Source organism: Camelina sativa, chromosome 15, assembly GCF_000633955.1.
Source record: "Camelina sativa cultivar DH55 chromosome 15, Cs, whole genome shotgun sequence".
In the NCBI taxonomy this organism is placed as follows: domain Eukaryota; kingdom Viridiplantae; phylum Streptophyta; class Magnoliopsida; order Brassicales; family Brassicaceae; genus Camelina; species Camelina sativa.
The window spans coordinates 18,972,879-18,997,810 of NC_025699.1; the positions used below are offsets into that span (position 1 = coordinate 18,972,879).

Sequence of the window (24,932 nt, forward strand, 5' to 3'; positions counted from 1 at the left end):
TTTGTTGATTTGTATGGTCAGTAAACAATTTTTTAAAGCCTCCCAAACGTAACAAACCGACCATCGAATATGGGTGGGTCCACGGGCCAGGAATAGATTTAGGGCCCACTTAGGAAGGTGAGCCATGGACTGAGAGTGGACATGGGCTCACTAAGCAAGGTGGTGGTTGAGGTGTTACAGAGATAGAGGCTACATTATGGTGTGTCAAAGACCCTTCTAAGAATACATTGGGAAAATTAACATTAGTTACGATCAAAAGATTTTGTGACGTTAGAAAAAGGTTTTTACTTTCATTGGTTGTCGGAGGCTCGGAGCAAGCCATTTTGAGATAGCAAAAAGACGTGAACATGTTTTCTCCACACAGGAAGAGGACAGAGCCGAGTTTCTCTCTATGGTGGAGAAGGTTTGACACAAGGTTATCTCCCCAAGGGAGAAAGGTGGAGGAGGTTGGACGCAAAGTTATCTCCTTAAGGGAGGAAGGCGGAGCCACGGTTTTCTCCATGGTGGAGGAGGTTGGACGCAAGGTTCTTTTGGTAAGAAATGAGGGCGAAGCCGAGATTATCTCAATGGTGGTCATACATTATTGTAATGATACATCATTGATTGGTATACTATGTAATATATTTTTTATTCAAAATTTTTTTCGAGCCAACAATTTTAGTAATTAAAAAACTATGCAGAAGTGAAAGTAAAATAGTTGGCTTAATGTGTTCATATAGATATTTTATAGGTGGTGATAAAGAATATATTTCTAACATAGAGTATATCTAGGTGTAAAAAAATACACTTTTAATAGTAAAAATATTAACATAAAAGATTTATAAATCAATATAAATTAGTGTACTATAACAAAAATAAAATTTATAAATAATATACAACAAATTTTTATTATTTTGTTAAATTTAATTTAATTTATAGAATTTTAAACCCGGCAGGTCTTCATCTAGTATATATATATTTGTGCTTCAAGTTTTTACGAGTTTGTCAAGTTTATGAACTCCAAAACTAGAAGTGTTCATTGGAAGTAACAAGTTGATTGAATATGAACCCATACATTTCAAGCATATGAATATCCTATGATTAAACCATGCATCAGAAAGATGTGAAGAAGACTCTAAACAGTATGTTAGAGTGTCTTCTTCTTAACTATTACTTATTCATGTATTTTTTATTATTCTGAACTACAACGTTAACAGTCTGTTAGTGTGTCTTCTTCTCCTAAATATCCCCAAATTAGATGGCTCTTTAGTTTGGTTTTTGTGGGAATCAGCCAGAATGAAAAAGACTTTTTAACCTGCATTAGTGTTTAAGTTCTGTGAGGAATGTACATACAGTATGTGCTATTAAGTTAAGAGTCCAACTATGGTTGTCAGAAATCACCACAAAAATATTTGTGAAGCTCCTAATTACCATAAAACAGAAAAGCATTAGCATATTCTCGTGGCTGGAAGACACACTGCTAACATGTTGTTTAACTCAATATCCGAAAACGCCAGAGTAGAGAAATATATATAAGTATATAAATGCAAGAGAAAAAATTTCTTGAGAGCCTGACCAAAGGGAGAAGTACTATATATCCTCAGTGATCTCAAAACACACACAAAAAAATTCTCAAAAAAGATTCTAAAGAATTTGAAAGACAGAGAAAGAGATCATCATTCTACAGATTCTTCGTTGAGTTCAAAGTCTCATGTAACAGCGACCTGACGTCCATTGACTCCAACTCCTCCTCCTCGACCATGAAGAATCTACTGTGTATATTTCTGAGCAATTTTAAAACATTTGCCAAACCACCGTCGTTTATACCCTCGTCTGTCTTCTCCTCAGAGTAAGAATTTGACTTTTGGCCACTGACTCTGAAATATTGGTACTTACTAATCTCTACTAGGTTATCCTTGTGGCGACCGGACCAAATATCACGCGTATCATCAACAATCACCACCCCACGCTCCTCAGCTAAAACCAAATCAAGCGTCTTCTCATGAGGACTGTCGTCATTTGTAATCACTCTATTACCAAAATAAAGTTTATTCGGATCAATCAGCTCCAACATGGCTTTAGCGTAACTGCGACTACCCATTGTGTAAACAATCATTGTGAACATCTCGTTGGCTTCTATCAAGAAGAAGCGGAGAAAAGGTCGTAGCTTTACCAAGCGATGATCCAAGGGACCTCCCATGACTTTGATTTGCCATAGATTTTCCCTCGTTGTTGAACCCGCTACTAGAATTAGATACATCTCTGCTTTGGAGAGCTGTGAAACTTTTTTTGTGTGGAGAAGCGTGTGGTCCAAGTCAAGAACAAGGTGAAGCTTCTTCTCCTTGAGACAAGATATTGTTTCAAAGGATTTGTTTAACGCCACAACTTTGTGGCTCACCTGGAAACCTTCGCGAATATAATTGAGTGCTCGACCTTACCTTTTGTGCACTGTTGATTTGCAGCGCATGCAGAGTCCATGATAAACGTACAGGTGTTCACATCTACTAGAAGAGGTTAGCGGCGACGAAGAGGAGGACTCGGTGATATTTAGACTGCTGGCTTCTTGTTCCGAGGACTTTTGTTTGTCTACGAAGATGATTATCAAATATAAAAGTGGAAAAAAGAAAGAAACTATGAACATTCTGATCGATTGAAATTAAAGCCCTAGTTTGACTATGGGAGCTCTTGTATTTATATAGAAAGACCGTCACTAGATATATTATGGAAATATAGGAACTCTGAATCTGCTGACTTTATTCTAGCAATCGACCATTATTGCCTACTTGCTGCTACGTTTCCTTTTTTGGGAGCTAGCTCTTAGTTAGATCTTCGGCTCTTCTGCTGGTGAATCTTCCGATCCTTCAATCTGGAGAAGAACGTGGAAACAGTGGTATTGTAATTGGAGATACTGGTTCGGGGAAGAGTACTCAGCTCTCTGACATAATTGATCGACATGGCTACAAATAGTCCGGGGTCATCATCGCCCTTACTCAGCCAAGACGTGTGGCAGCGAGCTTAAATTATCTCTTGGAGAAGATGTTGGTTGTATTATACGTTTCGAGGACAGAACTATAGAGAGATCTAGAAGATCACAAGACTAATAACAATATATTCTATATTTATTATTTAGATAATTTACATATTTGCATTCATTATAGTTTAAGAAACTCATTCTACTATGAGAGTCAATATAGTAGTATACAGTATTTGCATCGGTCAAAAACATGGCCGATCTTGTTCTTGCAACGACAATGGTATATTCCATCACTTCAGAGACAGATCAAGTTCTTTTCCCAGGACACATGTATCATAAATACTCTTTCGACACATTGGTCATCATCCAAAAATAATCATCGTTATATAAACAGAGTTATATGTCAAATAATTTAAAGTTACATCTACTCTGCATATTCGTAGGAGTTGAAATGAGACATAGATAAACACAGCACAAGGCTCAAGTTTTCGGATAGCCATACGAATCATTACCTGAAACAGAGATTGTGAAAAACTGAATCCTACCTACTACTCACCCACCGCCATGAATGGGATTCCCCTACAAACAACAACCAGGACCATGATTTTCAGATAAAGTCCATTCTCTCAGTGTTGTAGTTATTAAGAGACTGAATAAGCCAAAAATTTCAAACAAGAGAGATCGTTATAAGGAAAACTTACCAGCCACCATGTCTTGAAAAATAATCATTATCTAGTGAAATAGCAAGCGTGAGGACAACAGCTCTTTCTGACAAAGTCAATGGCCGTTTCACTTCTAGCTCTTCTATCTGTCATGTATTGCATAAGAAAAGCTCAGTCAAATGTCTACTGTTAATGTAAACAACCAAAATTAAAAATACAAGAGTCCACGGCACAGGAGTAAACCCACCATTGTCGCAGGGCCGGTTTTGGCTGCAGCATCAGCTTTTCCAAATCGGATCACGTACTGTCCAGCATCTGTGAATATCTGTATCATACATACAAGGAGCTCTTTAGATTTTTATATCGACAATGTGTCTTCTAGTCTTACATAGATTGCACTGAAAATATTTACAAAATTTTACGGTCACCACAATAAACTATGTGTTACAACAATAAACTACACATTTAGAATTTTAGATCTTAAGTATACAACTTTAGCAACAATAGAAGTACAAAAGTTAAAGAACACAAACCTCAAAGCCAAAACCCCTCCAATCACGATCTATTTGGGCTAACACTTCCCCATCAGCATCCTTCACTGTAAATGTCCAATTCCAGAACCCAGGATTTTCTACCACTGCAAATTGGGTGTTCCTGCAAACATCAAATGTCACAAATTTGGTTCGTTCCAAGATGTTGGTCAGTTTAACGAAGAGCAGAAAAAGTGTTGATTCTATGAACATCAAAGCTGTGCTCTGTAAGTCTGTGCCATTCTTAATTGCTATACGAGGCACACACACATGGTTTTGTTCTCCCAAATAACAACGAAAAGATATTTGGATAGGTCAATCAAGCATTCAAGAATACCAATTAGAAAAAATGCTTCGAAATAAAGGTTACCCCAGGTATAAATCATAAATTCTTCTCCATAGATGCCATCGTCGGTGAACTACACCAATTTCCTACAACAGTACCAGACACGGGAATGAGCCCAAATCGAACAGTTAACAACTTAACATTTAGTTACTGCTTTGTAAGGCTTGAAATCCTACACAAGTGTACCTCTCCATCAATCTCAGCATATATTGAACTTGTGATCCACCAGAAAGGTCTGCGAACCTAAATGATGTAGAGGAATTATTTCAGCTCAAACGAAGTAAAGAGTTCTCATGCCGCAAACTTTCGAACAGCAGAATCCAAGAGAACCTCACCCGGAAAAGCTCATTACCCAAAGCATCAGTTATGGAAGCAACAAATGGCCGCCGGGTACGAAGAAGCTGCAAATATTTTTGATATCATTGGGAAATGGTTTTAGTTATTTTGGTAGACAGTTGACACATACGAAATTTACTGCCAACATGATATCTAACTGACAGGATACAACATCTTTGAGCTAGCAAGAGAATAGAAACAGATCTAGTCTAAGTGCATGAGGATTATTGATAGAGGCGACACAATCTTTTAGTGAGTAATGTTACATTTTCTATTATGAAGACCCAAACACTTGGTTCTTTAAGCAAACTTATCATTCCTTGCAATTTCACCACACTTCGTCCAAACATAAAAAGACTAGATAACTAGATAATAAAAACGAAATAGCAAATGCAATTGAGGAAAAATTGATAGCTAGCAACAGATGTTCAAATTCCTGAGAGAAATATGTTCAAACAACAAATCCAAAATTTTCTGCTGGAGAATCTAATGCGTGAGAAAGAAAAAAAAGTGAAGCCTCGACATTCAAATTTAAGCCTAGACAATCAATTAGTAAAGAAAGTTCAAGCCTGGCCATTCCTATCCTCATATAAGAATTAGAGTGCAGACAGGCTAACCAAGGATACTCACAATTAGTTAGCAATAGCAATGAATTGTGTTGTAACATGTCAAAACTTAAAACACTGCTCATTGGTGACAGCCAATTTAGGGTATGAACTATTAACACATAATGATATTAGTTGAGGTATGAAGAAAGAACATTTCAGAGTGAGAATGTAACCTGACGCGCAATTAGATTGCTTTGTTCCCGGATAGACCCCACAGGCTGTCAAGAAAGTAAGGAAAGAGAGATTTGAAGTTCGGAAAATTTGATATCAACTCAAGGTCTTATGTAATAGTAGTGCCCTTCACACATAAAACTTCAGTAAGCAAACACCCAAAATTTATGTTATGACTTACTGCCTGAGGATAGCAAACATCTACTACAATATAGCGATTTTCCTGCAGGAAGAAGAGAAGATTACACGAGTAAATCAGCTACACATGGAGAGAAATCAGATAAAAGGGTAGGAATTTTAAGGGATTTGGTATGTACAAATTACAAACATGGTAGAAGTTAATTCATCAGAAACAACAACAGTATTACATAGTCAAATGAGGAACATGAGCACTGGTAGAAAAAATACCTGTTCAAAACCAAGAACCAGATTTGCCCATTCAATGTCCCTTGTAACCAGCAAATTAGATCGTGCAAGCAGAGTAGCAATTTTGACCTAAAAAGAAAGTGAATAAGATTATGATTTCCAACTCCTGAACTCAGAGAAAACAAGAGTGCAATGAATGAATCTACTGTGGTAAGTTTTCCATACTTGGTTCCATCTATACGAGTTGACAGAGTAAGATTTCATTTGTTCAGTTTTAGACTACACTACTGTCACAAATTGATATGACACCTTAAAAAAGATACTTGAAAATGCTTTTACACCCGCTTAAACCAATAACTCAAAAAGCAAGTTACAGGCACTCATACATAGATGAAGATTATCTAAAGCCAAACCTAAAAAGAAACCATTTTTTAACTATATCATGGTTTAATAGCCAAAGGAAAGATAATGAGTCACCTCCTCAGAAGTTTTAGGCTCGAGAAGACCAGACATAGACTGGCTAACTGGTGGTTGCTGCAGTGTAGGTTGAGAATAATTCCTCCTATGCTTAGAAACTATCCGATATCTCTTTTCCAAAGCCTTTAACTTTTTGCTCTCTAAAACCCATAGCTGAAGGAAAAACTTACGATCCAATCGAGGAACATTATCATTGCCACCGCTGAAGCATCGAAATAGGGAAAATGAGACTTGCTCTCCTTCAAAAAACCTTCTTTGAGAACAACATAGCTGACTATTTCTCCACAAGATTGCATTTCCAGCTCGAGAGTGCAATCTCTTGATCCCACCAACCTGTGTAAAACAATCATTTAATCAAATCCAAACAGTAAGGTTCAACAACAAGAAGCTGCATAAACTCAAATTACGNAAAAAAAAAAAAAAAAAAAAAAAAAACTAAACCCTAATCAATTTCTCTATCTGACGAAAAGGCATTTCGATTCTATTATCAATGGGTTTACAAGAGAATCGATTGGGGTGAGAAAATTTTGAGTGGGAGGGATAAGTACCAGGTCAGAGAAGGGAGAGGAACAGGAGACAGCTGCCGCCGCCGCAGGATCGCCGCGGAGATGGAAACTTGATCGGAGAAGAGAAGAGAGAGAGCGTCTAGAGAAGCAGAGCATGACTCCGAAGTTTCTAGAAACGTCGGAAACCGATCAAATTTGCCGGCGGCTACAAGGAAGGATGAGCAGAAACGGTCGCTTTTGTTCCCCTGTGGGAGCCGAAGTTTTGCTTTTTTTTTTTTTTAAACACTTAATTATTTTCTTTTAGAGTATTTTTGCTAAATTCATCATTTATCATTGGATGAACTTTTTCAACCAAATCAATTTATAATTAAATTTATATATTACAAAATTGTTTGAAAATCATTTCAAGAGATGATGCTAAAAAAAATTCAACTGTTCATCTATACTATTAAAGTAGAAATACTCACTAGACTCAAATTAGACCATGACTTTGTTTTCGTACGTTTTTCGTTAAAAATGATTAGAGAATCACTTAATTTAATTAAATTAACATATAGTTTCGATTTATCTAAATAACCATTATACCCCTTGCTCAACCACTAAATTACGATCGGGTCGGGACGCGGATCCTCTTTAACCCGGAAATAGAATAAATAAAACTCGCGGATCTGTTTGTACTCCAGGTTTATAATATTCGGATCATATATGTTGTTTGGTTTAAGAATAATTATTTATGTCATCAAACAGAGGTATAATCCCTATAAATAAGGAAACTGGTATCCAAGTATTTAATGGTTTCAATAATATCAAATATTAACTACTACCATACTTAATCCCTATAATTATTACGAATATTAATAATAATGAGAAATCTTTAATATTTATGGATTGTGACTTTGTTGCTTCCAAAATAATCAATAGATTAAATACGAAATTGTATATATATGTAAACTTTTTTGATTTGCTTTTATATTGTGAGATATTTACGGAAACAACAAATCAACTTAATACAATTAAATAAAAACAAATCATCATTTAGTTTAGATTTTTCAATATTTCTTTAACGAAATTATAGTAATTAATTATGAGTAGTATAGATGGAAAGAATAAAAAACGCATAAATTATATATATAAAGTTCTAAACTAATTTACAGAAAATGTGTAATGTATATCCCACATCGATTAAATATTTTGGAATATGGTTCATAACCACTATAAATATATGACTAATATGTTTTGAGTACAAATGAGCAGGAAGCTTGATTTATCAGGTATCCAAATTTAACAGTTTAATTTGGTTCTATATTTGAGCATATTTAAACTTTTAAAAAGAAAACATATTATAATATATTTACGTTTTTCAAAAAAGTTTAAGAGATTATAAATATTTAAATTTTTATAGAATGTTCAAATTATTATAAATATTTGAACTCTGTCGAAAGTTTAAACTATTATAATATATTTAAGTCTATAAAATATTTAAGTAGTATTAACATTTTTACTCTTAAAAATTTTAAAATATAAAAAAAGTTTGAGTTAAACCCGTTAAAACATGTATTTTTATCAAACTATAAATTAAATTAATTTTTTTACAATTTTGCTGAGATTTGATATATCAAATATTAACTTCTAAATGATAACCTAAATATACCTAATCTCACTATAAATACAATGGTTTCCTAACCATTGAAATATCTCACACTAAAATTTAACAAGCAACTTCTCCTCTTTTGACGACAAACCAAAATAAAGAAATCTCATCCTCTTACAAAACTACTATCCGATATTGTGGTGTGTCTATCCTTTTACAAAACTACTATCCGATATTGCGGAGTGTCTATTCTCTTACAAAACTACTATCCAATATTGCAGTGTGTTTGTTTCTGTGAAAAGCTACGTTTAAAAAACTATTTACTCTATTAGGATTTCCAATTTACTGTATAACCCCAAATATACAAATAAACACTATATAAACAAAGAAAATAAGTCAAAATAAAAAACTACATTACAAAAATACAAATTACAAAAAAAATAACTAACAAAATATATAATCTCGTGCTGTAGCACGGGGTATCACCTAGTTATATTTATATGTTTAGAGAACAAATATGAGTGATCACGAGACCCAACTTCTTTAGAGAAACATAAAATTCTCAACCTGACTAGAGAAGATAGAGATTGTAGACCTCACGTCAAAACTCATGATAGCTAAATATTTGATCTCAGGCAAAAAAGTGCTCAGTAGTATAATGTATAACACCCCAAAAATGAATATATATATATATATATATATATATATTGGTCCCAAACCTCTGTTCCTTTTTAAGTTCGGTAAAAAAGTCAAGTTCTCTCTCTCAAAAAACCCTAGTTCCTACAGCGCCGTCTCCTTTGTGCCGTTTTCCCTCTCCGCCGCCCGAGGCTTCGCCGGCGGTGTGAGAGGGCTCGATCTCCCTTTTCATTTTCTTTTGTAGCAGTAGGGTAAAAGGACTCGATCTCCTCTTCTCTAGCAGCGCGAGGAGTATCTCCTCTGTTGCGGCGTTTACGGTGCGGTGGTGGATGTTACGGGGAGAGATCTCGGCTCGTCTCTCCTCTCCGAGATATTAGTGGTGGTTCGAAGCTGCACAGGGCGGTCTTCTTTGCAGTTCAGGGCACCGGATCTGGGTTCTGGAGTCGCACCCTCCTGCTCACATTTCCTTTCGCCGGAGATCCTCGCTGACCGGAGGCTTTCGGCGGAGTAGAGTTCTAGAGTCGACCGGCTGATGGGGAGGTCTGTTGGATGTCGGTGGCCGAGATTTGAGGTTATCCCCAAATCTGATGTTCTTGTGAGCTCTTCAACCTCTGGTTTCAGTCCGGCTAAGAGGCGAGACAACTAGGCGGATGCGATGTGGCCAATCCGGAAATGCATCGTGAGGTGAAGCTATGCTAATCTGGGTCTCAAATTTTTATCTTTAGGAGATTAGCATTATGGTCATTAAGAGATTGTCCGGAGAAGCCTCGGATCATGCTGGTTTTATTTCACTTTCATTGGCCGGGTCAGTCGGATGGTTTGTCCGTTTTTGGCTTAGGATCGGAACAATGAAAGCCGGAGAAACAAAGTCTTTCTGATGTTGTGCCTCTGGATGTTGAAGCTATTGGAACAAGTTCTAAACGCATATCATGAGGTTCAAATCGCTTGGATTTGTTTTTGATCTTCAGTATAGATCTTGGGTCCTCTCTGTGTTAGTAGCTGTTTTCGTATCATAGGGTTAATTTAGGTGTGGTTTAAGAGATGATTTCACTCTGAGTTGTCGAGTGTTATTTATCTCATTATGGTTAAAAAATGCAATAGCTTCTCGGTCAGGTAGCGCTGGATCCGCCTAGTGTTTCAGGGTGATACTAGATCGATCCATTGCATTTGGTCCAATTCTATAGAAGTGAATATTATGTGCCTTGAATTTGGATGTAAACATTTGGATAATGAATAGTTGAAATTGATCCAAAAAAAAAAAAAATCAAGAGATTCAGAAGACAATCTTTTATCATTCTCCAAGAATTCCCATGTCCCAACATCTCATAACCCTAAAAGATCATGAGCTAAACCAGGTTGCCTATACACAAGATTGTCCAATAAATAGGTACGGGTGGAACCATGGAAGCAACGACATACTTTTTTTTTGGAAAAATTAGAAATAAAGGATATTTTTTTAAGAGTTTGTCCATCTATACTTTATTTAGATAAGTTTGGTAAAATAGGTTTTTTGAAAAAATTAAAACCAATTTTACCCTTAATTTAAAAAAAAAATAATTAATTGAAGGAAATAGTTTTTTCTCTACACCCAAAACCTCTAGCTAAAACAGAGGCTTCACTTACAAGTCCAAATCGTAACTGGACAAAAAAAAATTCAAAAAAAAAGTCTCTTTCTTTCTCATAATGTTATTTAGTTTCTTTTGAATATTTTCAAATGTTTTTAAGAATAATCCAAGAATATCATGGAATAGGATGGAAATTGTCTTATTCTAGAGACTACACCGAACAAAACCAAGTTATCAAGAAATTAGAAATTATGGGGAACAGATTTGAAACTTGTTGTATGTTCTTTATTAAAGGATGATGACTCATGGCAATTGTGTCTACAGATTTATGTGTTGCGATTGATATTGGTTTTGGACTTTTCGGTTAAATAATTGAAGTGTTTGATTCTGTTAAAAAAGAGAAAAATCAGAAGGGTGAAAAATTGGTCATAAACATCAACGTTTCAAGCTCAAATCAAAGAAGCAAAAAACACGTTTGATGAAAATTTATTCTTATACATGTTTGATTTGCACGTTTTTCTTCATGATCAATAAATTTTCACACCTTGTTGGCATCCAATCTCCATACACCACAAGTAACGTAGATTTGCATCATAATCAGGTAAATGAAAATCTCGTGGAATATGGAAGAGAGGGAAAACAATCGATCACGTTACGTTAAGTTATGAGCAAATCGATTTTTCTGTATTTGTCTTTTTCTGAATAATTAAGAATACACATTCTAAAATATTTTAGAACATATCTAAACAATAAATACGTAATCGTAACCATAAATTAAGATTACTTAAAAAATATTGACTTTCCTTATTTCATTTATTTTCTTTCTATTTCTATGGTATTATAAGTTTTACATACTATAAATTCTAAATTATTTATGATATATCTTCTATTTCTTTTAGTATACAGGGTAAAAGTGGAAAATATATTCTGAATTGATGTAGAATGAAGGAAAATGTAGAATACATATTCTTAATTTTGTAGAACATACACAATTCAGATTTCTGAAGTTTTTAGAACAAAATTTCCTTCTAAACTTCGTAGAACATGTACAAACTGTAGAATGAATAATGTAAATGTTTCAGAACTTGAAAAAATCGTAGAAAATGTTTTCTGAACAATTTAGACCAGAAATCATCAATATAAAAACTGATATTTGACATACCAATAATTTTTTTTTCAAATAATTTTTTTCACGGTTGTTTACTAACATGGGTATTCTATTTTTTTTGTTTTAAACTTCTTACAACTTTACTATATCTACTAGGTATGGAGCCCCCGCGATTAGTATAATATTTATTACGAGAATTCTTTAATTAAATTTTTTTATTAAACAATTTAATAAAAATTTCAAAACCATACAAATTTTTGAAACATTCTTTATATCTTTATTGAAAAATATTTTTTAAAAAATAATCTTACCTTCACATATGATTAAATAAAAAATTATCAATGCTACACTTATCAAATTAAACAAATTTTTACGATTAACTGCCATGAGATATCATTGCAGTCGTGTTATTTCTTTCGCTTTTATTCGTCTTAACCTTTCATTCGCGTCTTTTCAATGTAATATTTTATATATGTCTTTTCGTCGTAACTTTCATAAAATATTTTAAATTTCTGAAAAATGAATAAATGCAATCTACAGTCATGTCTTCTCTTCTTAACCTTACAATCATATTTTTGTATATTTTATGAACCGTTACAACTTTTTCTCTTGTTGTCAAATATGATAGGTAAATGATTATATATATATATATATATATATTTTTTTTTTTTAAATGATAAAATTATGAATACATTGTATAAGATACTATAAATTTCTTTAATAATCATATAACAAATTATAAATATTAAAAACATTAATTGAGGACCATTCATAAATTGACATAATGATTTGTTTAAATTCATTTCTATTAATTATTTTAATCCTTTTTAGCATAACTCAAACATATTTCTATTTCCAAAATCAATTTTTACTTCATAAGAAATAAATATAAATATTACTATTCAGTCAATCAGTAAGAAAATTACCAATCCTCTCAAATTTGAATATAACTAAACAGAAATTATCACATCTTTTATTTATTTGAATCAAAACTCAATTATATATTCATATAAAAAAAATACATCAATATTCATAAAGGCAGTATTGTAAATGTATATGTAATACAAACAACTATCGTTTTATAGATGAAAAACAACCTATAGTCATTAAACATTTTGCCAATTATAATAGATTATATATACATGGTTAATCCAATATTGAATGTACTTATTACTAATTTTTCTCCGCGTAAGATGCTGGTTAATTATTCCGAGCCACACATAAATAATATATAATATAATAAATATGAGAGGGGAACAATAATAATTAGAACTTATAACAATAACATTTAGGTGTATGGTGTAGCATCACAATGTGCGCGTCTAAGAAAGATTGTCGGCCAAGGACGGCCGGGTTCATTGCTCTCACATGCTCCTCTTTTTTTTTTGGCAGTCAGAATCCAAAACCTTTTCAAACTTTTATAATATTTCATATTCAATATCTTTTGTTGTTAAGATTTCAATTTGAGTGTATTATGACTAGAACTAAATATACAAATTCCCTTAATCTATATGAAGTTGTAGATAAGTCTTTGTCGTCAAGATAGTTTATTGGACAATCATCTCAACCGTCAATCTTTCTGTTCATCATCAGTTTTCCATCTCCCAATAAACTGAATATTCCCAACTGTAGAAAATATAATAGAACAAACTGTGATATTTTAGTTTTATTTTTACCTTGATATTTCATAATCAGATATTTTTTAAAAAAAAATAGAAATATAGAAATCCATACTGTTTTCTATAATACAATTAGTTTTCTAATCAAAAAACATGGAGTAGACAAATATATATATATATATATATATATATGTTTGTGACAAAAAAAACAAACATATACAAGCCAATATGCTCTCATTTTCTGAAAAAACCAACTTGAACCATATTTTTTAACAGCTAAAAACAAAAATTTTGGTTTAGATTCATACCAATAGAATGAAAACCCTCGATGATGGTTGTATACCTAGAGACTGAATATAATGAAATATTACAACGATTAACAAAATATATCAAACTGCAATAAATTTCTCACAGTAATGAGACGTCATTTCTAACAAATTTTCTTTTAACTAATACAAATATAAAGAAAATTTGAATATAATAATCAGAAGTTATTTATATATAGATTTTTAAAGATGTGAACATTTGAATAAACACAACTGCTTGTAAAAGACACAACTCTATATTCAACAAACGAAAATTTTTAGAAAGACACAACTGTAAAAAATTTCTATCAAAAATATAAAATAAAGAAAATTTCAATACAATGATGAGAAGTCACTTATATATAAATTTATAAAGATGTGAACATTTGAATAGACACAACTGTTTGTAAGACACACAACTCTACCTTTAACAGACGCAACTTTTTAGAGAGATGCAACCGTTGAAATTTTCTATAAAAAAAAAAAATATATAACGAAAAGGTTCGACGAAAAATCGCAACTGTTGTTGGCATTTTTTCAGATTGTTATTATTATATTTGATACAATGATGAGAAGTTATTATATATAGATTTCTAAAGATGCGAACATTTGAATAGACACAACTATTTTTAAAAGACATAACTCTATATTCAACAGACACAACTTTTTAGAGATACGCAACTGTGAAAATTTTCTGTTAAAAATATAAAATAAAAAAAACTTGAATACAATGATGAGAAGTCACTTATATATAAATTTATAAAGATGTGAACATTTGAATAGACACAATTGTTTGTAAGAGACACAACTCTACATTTAACAGACACAATTTTTTAGAGAGACGCAACCGTTAAAATTTTCTGTCAAAAATATATAAAAAAAGAATATTTGAATACAGTGATGAGAAGTCATTTATATATAAATTTCTATAGATGTGAACATTTGAATAGACACAACTATTTGTAAGAGACACAACTCTACATTTAACAGATGCAACTTTTTAGAAAGATGCAACTGTTAAAATTATCTTTTAAAATAAATATATATATATATATATATAACGAAAAGGTACGACGAAAAGTCGCAACTGTTGTTGGCATTTTTTCAGATTGTTATTATTATATTTGATACAATGATGAGAAGTTATTATATATAGATATCTAAAGATGCGAACATTTGAATAGACACAAATGTTTGTAAAAGACATAACTATATATTCAACAGACACAACATTTTAGAGATACGCAACTCTGAAAATTTTCTGTCAAAAATATAAAATAAAAAAAATTTGAATACAATGATGAGAAGTCACTTATCTATAAATTTATATAGATGCGAACATTTGAATAGACACAATTGTTTGTAAGAGGCACAACTCTACATTTAACAGACACAACTTTTTAGAGAGACGCAACCGTTGAAATTTTCTGTCAAAAATATATAAAAAAAATATTTGAATACAGTGATGAGAAGTCATTTATAGATAAATTTCTGTAGATGTGAACATTTGAATAGACACAACTGTTTGTAAGAGACACAACTCTACATTTAACAGATGCAACTTTTTAGAAAGATGCAACTGTTGAAATTTTCTTTCAAAATAAAATAAAATATATATAACGAAAAGGTACGACGAAAAGTCGCAACTGTTGTTGGCATTTTTTCAGATTGTTATTATTATATTTGATACAAAGATGAGAAGTTATTATATATAGATTTCTAAAGATGCTAACATTTAAATAGACAGAACTGTTTGTAAAAGACATAACTCTATATTCAACAGACACAGCTTTTTAGAGATACGCAACTGTGAAAATTTTCTGTCAAAAATATAAAATAAAAAAAATTTGAATACAATGATGAGAAGTCACTTATCTATAAATTTATATAGATGCGAACATTTGAATAGACACAATTGTTTGTAAGAGGCACAACTCTACATTTAACAGACACAATTTTTTAGAAAGACGCAACCGTTGAAATTTTCTGTCAAAAATATATAAAAAAAAGAATATTTAAATACAGTGATAAGAAGTTATTTATATATAAATTTCTATAGATGTGAACATTCGAATAGACACAATTGTTTGTAAGAGACACAACTCTACATTTAACAGATGCAATTTTTTAAAAAGATGCAACTGTTGAAATTTTCTTTCAAAATAAAATAAAATATATATATAACGAAAAGGTATGACGAAAAGTCACAACTATTGTTGGCATTTTTTCAGATTGTTATTATTATATAGATTAGTAGAGATATTTTCGTTACAATTGACAATCTTGAAAAAATGTGTACATGGACAAAGGTTTTTAAAAAACCTCTTTTATTTTGAATGTCCCCTTTTTTTTGGTAGTCAGCAACGACATACTTATTATTTAATGATTAATTGATTTTTTCGTAAATTACCATTTTCCTTGGTAAATTAATGCATACTCATTTACAGAAAAATAAATAAATAAATAATTAGAGAACAAAATTTTATAAATTTCCATAATATAATAAATCAAAATACTGAATTTTCTAAAACATTACAATCTTTACAGATTTTTTTCTTTGTTTGGTTTAAATTAATTAATTTATTAGCTAAGACTTCCCCAAATTTATGCTAATTCTCATATTTCAATTTCACCTAGGGTTTTGCTAAGCTTGGTTCCAAAGTAATTATGAGAATTGATCTTTCTGTTCCAAAGGTAAGAGTAGAGTTAGAACTCAACAAGCTTCTTGGGAATGGTTCGTGCGGTTCGGTGAGTCTCATCAAGTACAAGGGACGACGCGACGGTGAAATGCTTTACGCCGCCGTGAAAACCTCTAGCGTAATTCACGCCGACTCTCTCCACAAAGAGTTTCAGATCCTGTCCGAATTCAGAGGATGTTCCAGAATCGTCCAATGTTATGGGACCAAAGTGCAAGAGAGTATCAACAGCGAAGGTGACGTGGAGTTCAAGATTACCATGGAGTACGCATCTGGAGGAAGCTTAAGAAATTTTATGAACAGATTCAAGGACATGAAACTGCCTGATCCTTTGATCAGAAGGTTTACGCGTATGGTTCTCGAAGGTTTAGCGATAATTCATGGACACGGCTATGTTCACTGCGATCTCAAACCCGAAAACATCCTCGTTTTCCCGAGTCTCGAGTTAAAGATTTCTGATTTCGGGTTGTCCAAAAGAGAGGGTGATACAAACTGGTGGACTCCTCAGTATCCGTTTGCGGGAACACCGATATACATGTCGCCAGAATCGGTTTCTCAGGGCCAGACTAGGAGAGGTTTGGATTTATGGTCATTGGGATGTGTAGTGTTGGAAATGTACACGGGAAAGAGACCTTGGTGGGACAAAAACTATGGCTTGGAAGATCTCAAGAAGGGTTACATGCCTTTGATTCCTAAAGACCTTCCTTGTGATGCAAAACTCTTTGTAATGACTTGCTTCGCCGCGGAGACTGACAAGAGAAAAAACGCTTTTACACTGTTGAGGCATTGCTACTTGCGTGGAGATGTCAATAAGATCACAGAGCCGCCTCTTGTGAAGAGTAATAATTCTAATGATATAGCACTAGAGTTGGAGAAAATTGAACTCAGGCTTTCGCAACTTAGGTGTAATATTGGTGGTGGAGAGACTAGTTGGAATTGAAAAGTCCATGAGTCTAGCAAGACCCAGCTGGACATCTAGTTTTGCTCTTGATTAAGATTCTTTAATATAACCTTGAAGGTCTTCGGTACATGCATGTAGTTTGATGTTTGCTTTGAGAATTTATGTACTTGGTCATTTTTCTTGTATGGTCCGATAATTATACTAAGATTCGGTCATGTGATCTTGTCACTTGCCAAATGTATGAATCAATCAAAAAACAAGTGCCCACAAAAGAAACCTCATTAAATTGACAAGTTCACATAATACATTCACGAGGTTACAAAGGTAGAGAGATTATGAAGCAAATACAAATGATAATTACTGTCCGGGGGCAAAGTTAGTAGCGTAAGACCAGGCATTGTTAGCCACAGGATCAGCCAAGTGATCAAACAAGTTCTCAATGGGACCTTTACCAGTGACAATGGCTTGGACAAAGAATCCAAACATGGAGAACATGGCAAGACGACCGTTCTTGAGCTCCTTCACCTTCAGCTCAGAGAAGGCCTCTGGATCCTCTGCCAAGTTCAATGGGTCGAAGGCACCTCCGGGGTAAAGCGGGTCAAGACCTTCTCCGAGTGGTCCACCTCCGATTCTGTAGCCTTCGATGAAACCCATGAGCACAACTTGACAAGCCCAGATGGCTAAGATGCTTTGCGCGTGGATCAAGTTAGGGTTTCCGAGGTAATCAAGACCTCCTTCTGAGAAGATCTGAGAGCCTGCTTTGAACCAAACGGCTTCTCCGAATTTGACACCGTTCTTGGAGAGGATCTCAGGGAATGTGCAGCCGAGAGCACCCAACATGGCCCATCTGCTGTGGATCACTTCAAGCTCACGGTTCTTAGCGAATGTCTCAGGGTCAGCTGAGAGTCCAGCAGTGTCCCAGCCGTAGTCTCCTGGGTACTCTCCGGTTAGGTACGACGGTGTGTTCTCCGAGAATGGACCCAAGTACTTGGGACGGTCTGGTCCATACCTGTTACAACATCAGATTGTATTCGGTAATTAGACAGATCTGAAGATTCAAAGATGAAACAAATAAGAGGGAGAGAGAGAGATTGAATTTAGTACCAGATGCTCTGAGGAGTAGACTTGACGGTACGACGCATAGTCACACGGCCACCACCAGAGACACCAACCTTGCGGAGGAGGTCGTTGGAAGGCTTGAGGGCCGTTTGGCCGGCGAAGGAGGATTGCTGGATAGCTGATGTAGCCATTACCGTAATCTTTGTTTTTAACTACAATGAAAGAAGAAGGATTGAAGAGAGAGTTATGAGTTGAGTTGAGATGAGATGGTGAAACCAATTGAGTTTTATAACAGAGGTGGTGTTTATCTTAGGGGATTATCATATGTACACGTAAGCGAGTTCTGATTGGTCAAGAGAGTTTAACTTAGATTTCCTTGGTCCGAAGAGGACATTGGTAGTGGCTGTGGTGGTGCCACCTGGCGGTGGAAGATCTCGTGGTTCAGTGAGAGGATAGTGTTTCACAACTGATTTTTATTGGATTGGTTTATTGGCTTATTCTCTGTGATGATGACGATGATATATCTCTTCTTTGGATTGCGTTATCTTTTATTTTAAACCGTGGTTAGTAGTACTCGATTAGATCGGTTTAAACATCAAACTTTCACAATGTGGGTAATTTAGGTTTGGTTCAGTTCAACAATTAGTCCCCAAACAAAAATTGATAAACTTTATTATGGATAGGTTTGGAGCGAATCCGAATCGTTTTTTTTCTTAAAGAGTTTAATTGAGATTTCCTTGGTCCTAAGAGGAGATTGGTAGTGGCTGTAATGGTGGCACCTGGCAGTGCGAAGATACTGTGGTTCAGTGAGAGGATAGTATTTCACAATGATTTTTATTGGCTTATTCTTTGTGATGACTGATGATGATATTTTACATATCTTGGTTTTGTGTTTCTTTTATCTTTTATTTTAAACCGTGATTAATACTGGTTTTAATCATAAAAAGGGAAACTTAAAATCTTACAAACATCTCAGTCAAATAAGTAACTCATAAAACAAGGTGCAATGCAATCATGTTCAAATCAATGGCATCCCCTTAAAATCATTTACATTTGTCACTTTTAACTCGAAAGAAAATTTAACTTACTCCATAGGAGATAAGAACTCTTCTGCTACAATACCCTCTTCTTCTTCACAACCCAGCATGATTGCAGTTAGCATAAGTTTCCCTGCCTCGGCGAAATCTTTGTGGCTCATCAATACTTCCTCCACGGAAGAGGTTGAATCCTCAGGGTTCTCTCTTCTCAGGGAAAGGACTTGTGCGAAATCCCCATCAAAAGTGTTGACTCGGGTTGGTCCGTAACACCTTTGGGAAGCCTGAAAAAGGGCAGTGTTCCTTAGATTCTGTAATGTTTCTTTGTCGCTCCAACCTTCATTAGTAGAGGCTTGATGGAGCCTGTCCCAGTCGTCTTGATCCGCAGCATTTCTCCAGCATTCTTCTAAAAGACTCTCATGATTTTCACGGAATGAACAGCTCGTCCATGCAAACACCTCAAAAGCTTTTATAGCTGTCCATCGGCCCTGAATACTGAGACAAATTTCAATGAGCTCCTCGGGTCGGAACAGCCTGTTTCTAGCTTCTCCATTTGGCAAAGCTTTTGTTATTTCTTCCTGCCATATATTACGGTTTCACCGGTTATAGAGAGTTTTTACATAGCTGAGTTTTACCATCATGCTATACAGGAGAAATAATAATATAGCTGAATATCTACCTGCAGCTTCAGTAACTGGATATCAGCTTCAATGCGCTTCACTTTCGATTCGGAATCAGCATCCTTATCTACAATGCAATGTGATAATTACCGTGAATCTCAGGAAGAAAGTAAAAAAAAAACATTAACATGTGAAATGGATATACCACCCAGAGAAAATTAACTATTATACCTGCCACATAGGCTATCTTTGAAAGGTTCAGAAACCGCTTGCGGTCTGCGAATGTTGGTTGTACATCTTCAGGTTCTGGCATCGTTCTTTCTTCAATAGTTGTCATGGACTCTTCATCTTGGGCTAGAGCCAAAGTATGAAGAGTGTCAGAAGCAGATGAGAATTGATGGAGAAACGCCTGATGAAGCCACAGCAGATCAGAATGACGCTTTAGAAATATCAGTAGCTCGTCCTGGAATTCTTCTCCAAGCCGTAGAAGCTTAGAAAACTGTTTCATATCATAGAGTTGCTGGAACACAAAGTAACTGAATCCTCCTTGTTGTCCTACACCCTCATGCTGCACAGCAATTTTTTCTGGGTATTAGCTAAGTAGGAACGAAGAAAAGAAGTCCAAAAACTGCCACACACAAAAATCATAAAACAAATTGTCTGACGCGCAATCTCAAGAGTATATTTTATAAGCATACTAAATCCAAGAAATCCAACGTTTTTGAGATTACTAAGGAAAGTAGAAGCCTGAGCTCATACCATTAAGTTTTTGAGCAGCCCTGTATCATTGAGATCATAACAGATCCTCCACATAATGTTATAGCCTGCATGTCGCTTTGCAATGGATAGCAAATTTGAACAACGGTTTCTGAAGATATCTTCATCTGTCCTTTCAGTTCTTTCTCTGATGCCCTACAGATACAAAACCAATTAATGGTGTAATTAAACACAAAAATGATATGCAGTGCACCACATGCAAAGAAGTGCTAACCTGGATTTCTGCTTCCATAAACTCTTTAGCTTGTTGATAAAGGGAGTCAAACATGGTATCCCGCCGAGCCCAGTAATCATTACGCAGACCTTTGTTTTCGTCTTCCATCTCCAATTTTGCAAAGGTAGAACCGGCATAAGCCTCAAGTAAAACTTCAGTAAGTACTTCGAGATGCATGTATATATCTGATTTAGCAGATATATCAATCCTAGATCCCTCAGTTAACAGATGAAGCATAAAGGACGCAATGCACCACAGTCCATTACATACAACAGGCTGAGAGTGCCAAGGTATTAAACCTTCAAGTGGTGGATACCACATTTGATGCTCATTTTTGTAATCTAAGGCAGTCTGAAGAATTGTAACACATGCGTTTGAGAGTTCGCAGGCTCTCTGCACTTGAGTTCCTAGTGGTTGGTCAGCTCTGATTATGTACTCTAGTTGCCTGTTCAGACAATAAAACACTTCCTCAAGTTCAGATACCTTGCTGTAGAAAACTTCAGAATTATCTCTGTCCATCAAGAGAACGGTATTTCTCCGAGCTCTCTCCCCTACAAATTGAATAAGATCCCAAAGGGCACATGAAACTTGATCCTCCGAGCCAGCATGCGGAGAGCCAAATCTGGCTGAGCGATTCTGGTTAATCAAATTTTGCAGTTCCCGGAGTTGAATCATGGCAGCAAGTTTTTCACCATTTTCCAGAATTATTTGCAAAGAATGTCCTGCCATAAAACATACGTAATTAGCTCAGCGGTCAGTTTTTAAGCCAACCAGAATCATTTAACAATACACTAAGCTTGTTTTATGAAGTACCATCTATTCTTGGGGGAGAAATTACTATAATTTAGAGTTTCATCTAAAGCATTAAAATTCTGTGTTTGATCATGTATGCAAAAATGATGTAGAATCATGCTACAGTAGGAAGAAAAAACAAGTGAGAGATAAAAGTGAATACTCTGTTTAGAGCACAGCTCCTCATGGCATTTGGATAGAGCAAGAAAGTGTAGAAAATTCTCATGCTTCTGTTGTTTCTCAACCAATTGTGAAGATATAACAGTCATAGCTACTATCTCAGCCCCTCTAGTTGTTGTCCAATGCTTAGCTAATGTGTCAACTATAGATTTGCTTTTGCGAGCAAAAACATTGGTCTCTCCATCTCTATCAAATGCACCAGATTGACTAAGCTTCTCCAAGGATCCATCGACTTTCCCAGATAACAGAAAATTCTCAAAGAGCTGGCCAAGCAAAGCTTCGGATTCTTCCTCACGGGCTGTTTGACGAGTAAATCCCATTTTAGGGTTTCCTTTATCTCCACTATTCTGTATCTCAGAAATCTCCATTCCGGCAGTTCTATCAATGCCATACGGTGTCATCCTTGTCTCGTCTCGTGTAGACCTCTCATTGGAACTATTTTTGCGTGACAAACTTCTCTCTGGAGGTTCAACTCCACCAAGCACAACTGCTTTCTCTGGAATTGCCCATACTCCTGCTTTCTCAGTTAACACAGTCCATGCACCATATTCATGTTCATCAGTTGAGGAAAGAACTGAAGCATCCAAGACCTTGCCAGCATCATAAGGTAAATCAAACTTGTAGAGCCGGGTAGAACTTCCATGACAGTAGCAAACTGTGGCTGTTCCATCACCTGAAAGAATTATAGCTGACCCTGGGGGTTTACCACCAACTCTGAGTTTCATAGAGAATAAAAAGTCTTTATCCTCCACTCTTGCTTTTGGGATTATGACTTGGATTGGACCTTGTTTCTCCAGAAATCTTTCCTCTCTCCCATCTGCAAATCTCATCTCAGATTTATGTTGCAAGTTTAAAAGCGAATATTGTGTATAGCTAGAACTGCTGGCACGGTCCATGCAGATAGTGGCAACAAGAACAGTAATCACTTTACCCTGATCATCTACCTGCAGATCTAGAGGCCAAATTTGCTTTTGACTAGCTATATCTTTCTTGATACCTGAATCACCATCAGTACCAACAATCTCATGTTGCCAGACTTTTGAAACAGTCAGATCAGGATAAGGTTCAATAGTAAAACAATGTATGTCACAATCTGTCAACATGAAAAACTGCCAACAAGACTCTCTTGCCAATCCTTGTGAAAAACGCCAGATCAAGGACCTTGGATACCCCTCACTTACGGAGGAAGAGCTAATGTTCAACTCTTCTTGATTACTTTTAACACCTGTAGGACTACAAGTATATTGCCATAGCTCACCATTAGAACTGCAAGCAACAGCAATACAAAGGCGTTCGGCTGCAGCTACTGCAGTAGTAATCAAAGAATTGAGATCGCTATATTCTGCTCTGCCGCTTCTAACCCCATTGCTTTGTCGCTTTATGAATGATGAGCTAATTCTGCCTGTAGGTGATCGATAAACAACATGTTCATCCGAAGATCCAATACTAGTAACAGGGGCAGCTTCCTGACCAGAAAAGATGTCAGACCAATACACAACAGCTCGAGATTTCCTGTTACACAAAACAATACCAACAGGACTACGAGATCGAGCAGCCCTACTAGCTGCACCAGCAGAGGTATCCCAAGGAACAACACTAACCAACCAGCTTTTACCATCTTGTAAACCACTACCAGACTCTTCAGTAGTCAAAACACAAGAAGGAAGTTCAAGAACAACGCATTTTCTCGACGGTAAGGTCGTCAAGTGACTCCATACAAAAAGTTTACTTCCAGTGATAAACCAAGAAAGACAAGTTTCTGTATCCATACCACCGGAGACACAAGCATCACCTGGAGAAGATTGAAAACCACAAACTAAGTAACATTCCTCAAAGAAACTGTTCCTACTTGTATCTTAAAGAAAGGCAAAGAAATACTAACCAGGATAACTTTGTTCATCTCGCAACAATTGAGGAAACTCTCCAACGAATACAGGCTTCAATTGATCTGTATCATCTCCTCTTTCACCATTGTTTACAGGAGAAACTCTTAACGACCATGAACAGATAAAATCAATACGCCAAATCGAAGGAAAAAAAAAAAAAAAAAAAGTAGAAATGTAAGCAAAATTCGTCACAGGGAGAATGATATACCTAGCGAGAACAGATAAACGAGGAGCCCAAGGAGCAGGAGTTCCAGTGGCTGGACGATCTGAAGTGAAAGTGTTCCGATTTTGTGTTGCCGGAGTTACTGGAGAATCCGGCGGAGCGGCTCGATTTCGTGGAGTTCTGTCATTGCGAGAGCTCTGCTTAGCTCTCTTCGTCAATGGAGAGAACATTGGGATGTCGATTTGAAGAGAACGAGAAAAAGGGTTTAGGGTTTATGTGAAGATGACGAAGAAGAAGAAGAAGAAGAGGGGTGCGAGAAAGTTTTTGAATCGGAGAAGGTGAGTGAAAGATTTGGCGATGATGTCAAATTGGTTCGGTCAAAATCGGGTTCGAAATTTAATACCGGTTCGGTTTATGATTTTGGGTAATACAATATTTTTTAGAGATAAAGTTGAATTTTAATACATTTTACAAACATAATAGGGAAAGTAGTACATTTACTATTCATAATTAGGTTCTGTCAGAAACAACAGAAGCTGCTTCTCTTTTGTTCCAAACCGGGGAGGATTTGCGGCGATTGTTGTTGACTGAGGTAGATTCTGGTTTCCATGTCCCTTCTTCTTATTTTGCTATCGGTGTGAAATTGATTTTAGATTGAGAAACAGAGAGAACGAATGGAAACCACCTCTTCCTTTTTTTTTCTCTTGAAAATTTCTTAGAAATTTAGAATAGGAAACAAGCACGTATTGAAGACTTCCACAAGTGTTTTTTTTTTCTTTGTTTGTAATCTCCCCAACCGTATAAGTAACAACTCAGAGTTTGACAGATAAT

General features: G+C 35.2%; 4 protein-coding genes and 1 pseudogene across 5 annotated transcripts; 1 reads left to right on the top strand and 4 right to left on the bottom strand.

Moving 5' to 3' along the window:
• LOC104748607 lies at positions 1,656-2,934 on the bottom strand (annotated as a pseudogene).
• Positions 3,285-7,251, bottom strand: LOC104747167 (altered inheritance rate of mitochondria protein 25-like). Its single transcript, XM_010468751.2, has 12 exons — positions 6,998-7,251; positions 6,450-6,782; positions 6,015-6,101; positions 5,788-5,829; positions 5,609-5,653; positions 4,827-4,892; positions 4,678-4,734; positions 4,516-4,577; positions 4,149-4,269; positions 3,863-3,940; positions 3,655-3,761; positions 3,285-3,532 (listed from the first exon to the last, which is right to left on the bottom strand). Exons 1-12 carry the CDS (start codon positions 7,109-7,111, stop codon positions 3,502-3,504), a joined length of 1,143 nt encoding a protein of 380 aa, XP_010467053.1. The 5' UTR covers positions 7,112-7,251; the 3' UTR covers positions 3,285-3,501.
• Positions 16,447-17,865, top strand: LOC104748608 (mitogen-activated protein kinase kinase kinase ANP1-like). The gene has a single exon (XM_010470218.2). The coding sequence runs from the start codon at positions 16,447-16,449 to the stop codon at positions 17,413-17,415; it is 969 nt and encodes a 322-aa protein (XP_010468520.1). The 3' UTR covers positions 17,416-17,865.
• LOC104747168 (chlorophyll a-b binding protein 151, chloroplastic-like) lies at positions 17,638-18,717 on the bottom strand. Its single transcript, XM_010468752.1, has 2 exons — positions 18,481-18,717; positions 17,638-18,385 (listed from the first exon to the last, which is right to left on the bottom strand). Exons 1-2 carry the CDS (start codon positions 18,624-18,626, stop codon positions 17,734-17,736), a joined length of 798 nt encoding a protein of 265 aa, XP_010467054.1. The 5' UTR covers positions 18,627-18,717; the 3' UTR covers positions 17,638-17,733.
• Positions 19,408-24,458, bottom strand: LOC104747169 (nuclear pore complex protein NUP133). Of its 2 annotated transcripts, none has more exons than XM_010468753.2 (8): positions 24,147-24,458; positions 23,935-24,041; positions 22,036-23,844; positions 21,081-21,802; positions 20,849-21,001; positions 20,321-20,657; positions 20,149-20,216; positions 19,408-20,047 (listed from the first exon to the last, which is right to left on the bottom strand). In XM_010468753.2, the coding sequence occupies exons 1-8, from the start codon at positions 24,329-24,331 to the stop codon at positions 19,520-19,522; spliced, it is 3,909 nt and encodes a 1,302-aa protein (XP_010467055.1). In that variant the 5' UTR covers positions 24,332-24,458; the 3' UTR covers positions 19,408-19,519. The 2 variants fall into 2 exon arrangements, with proteins under 2 accessions (XP_010467055.1, XP_019092933.1); XM_019237388.1 differs by lacking the exon at positions 24,147-24,458 and having other exon boundaries at positions 19,520-20,047; positions 22,036-23,184; positions 23,787-23,844; positions 23,935-24,034.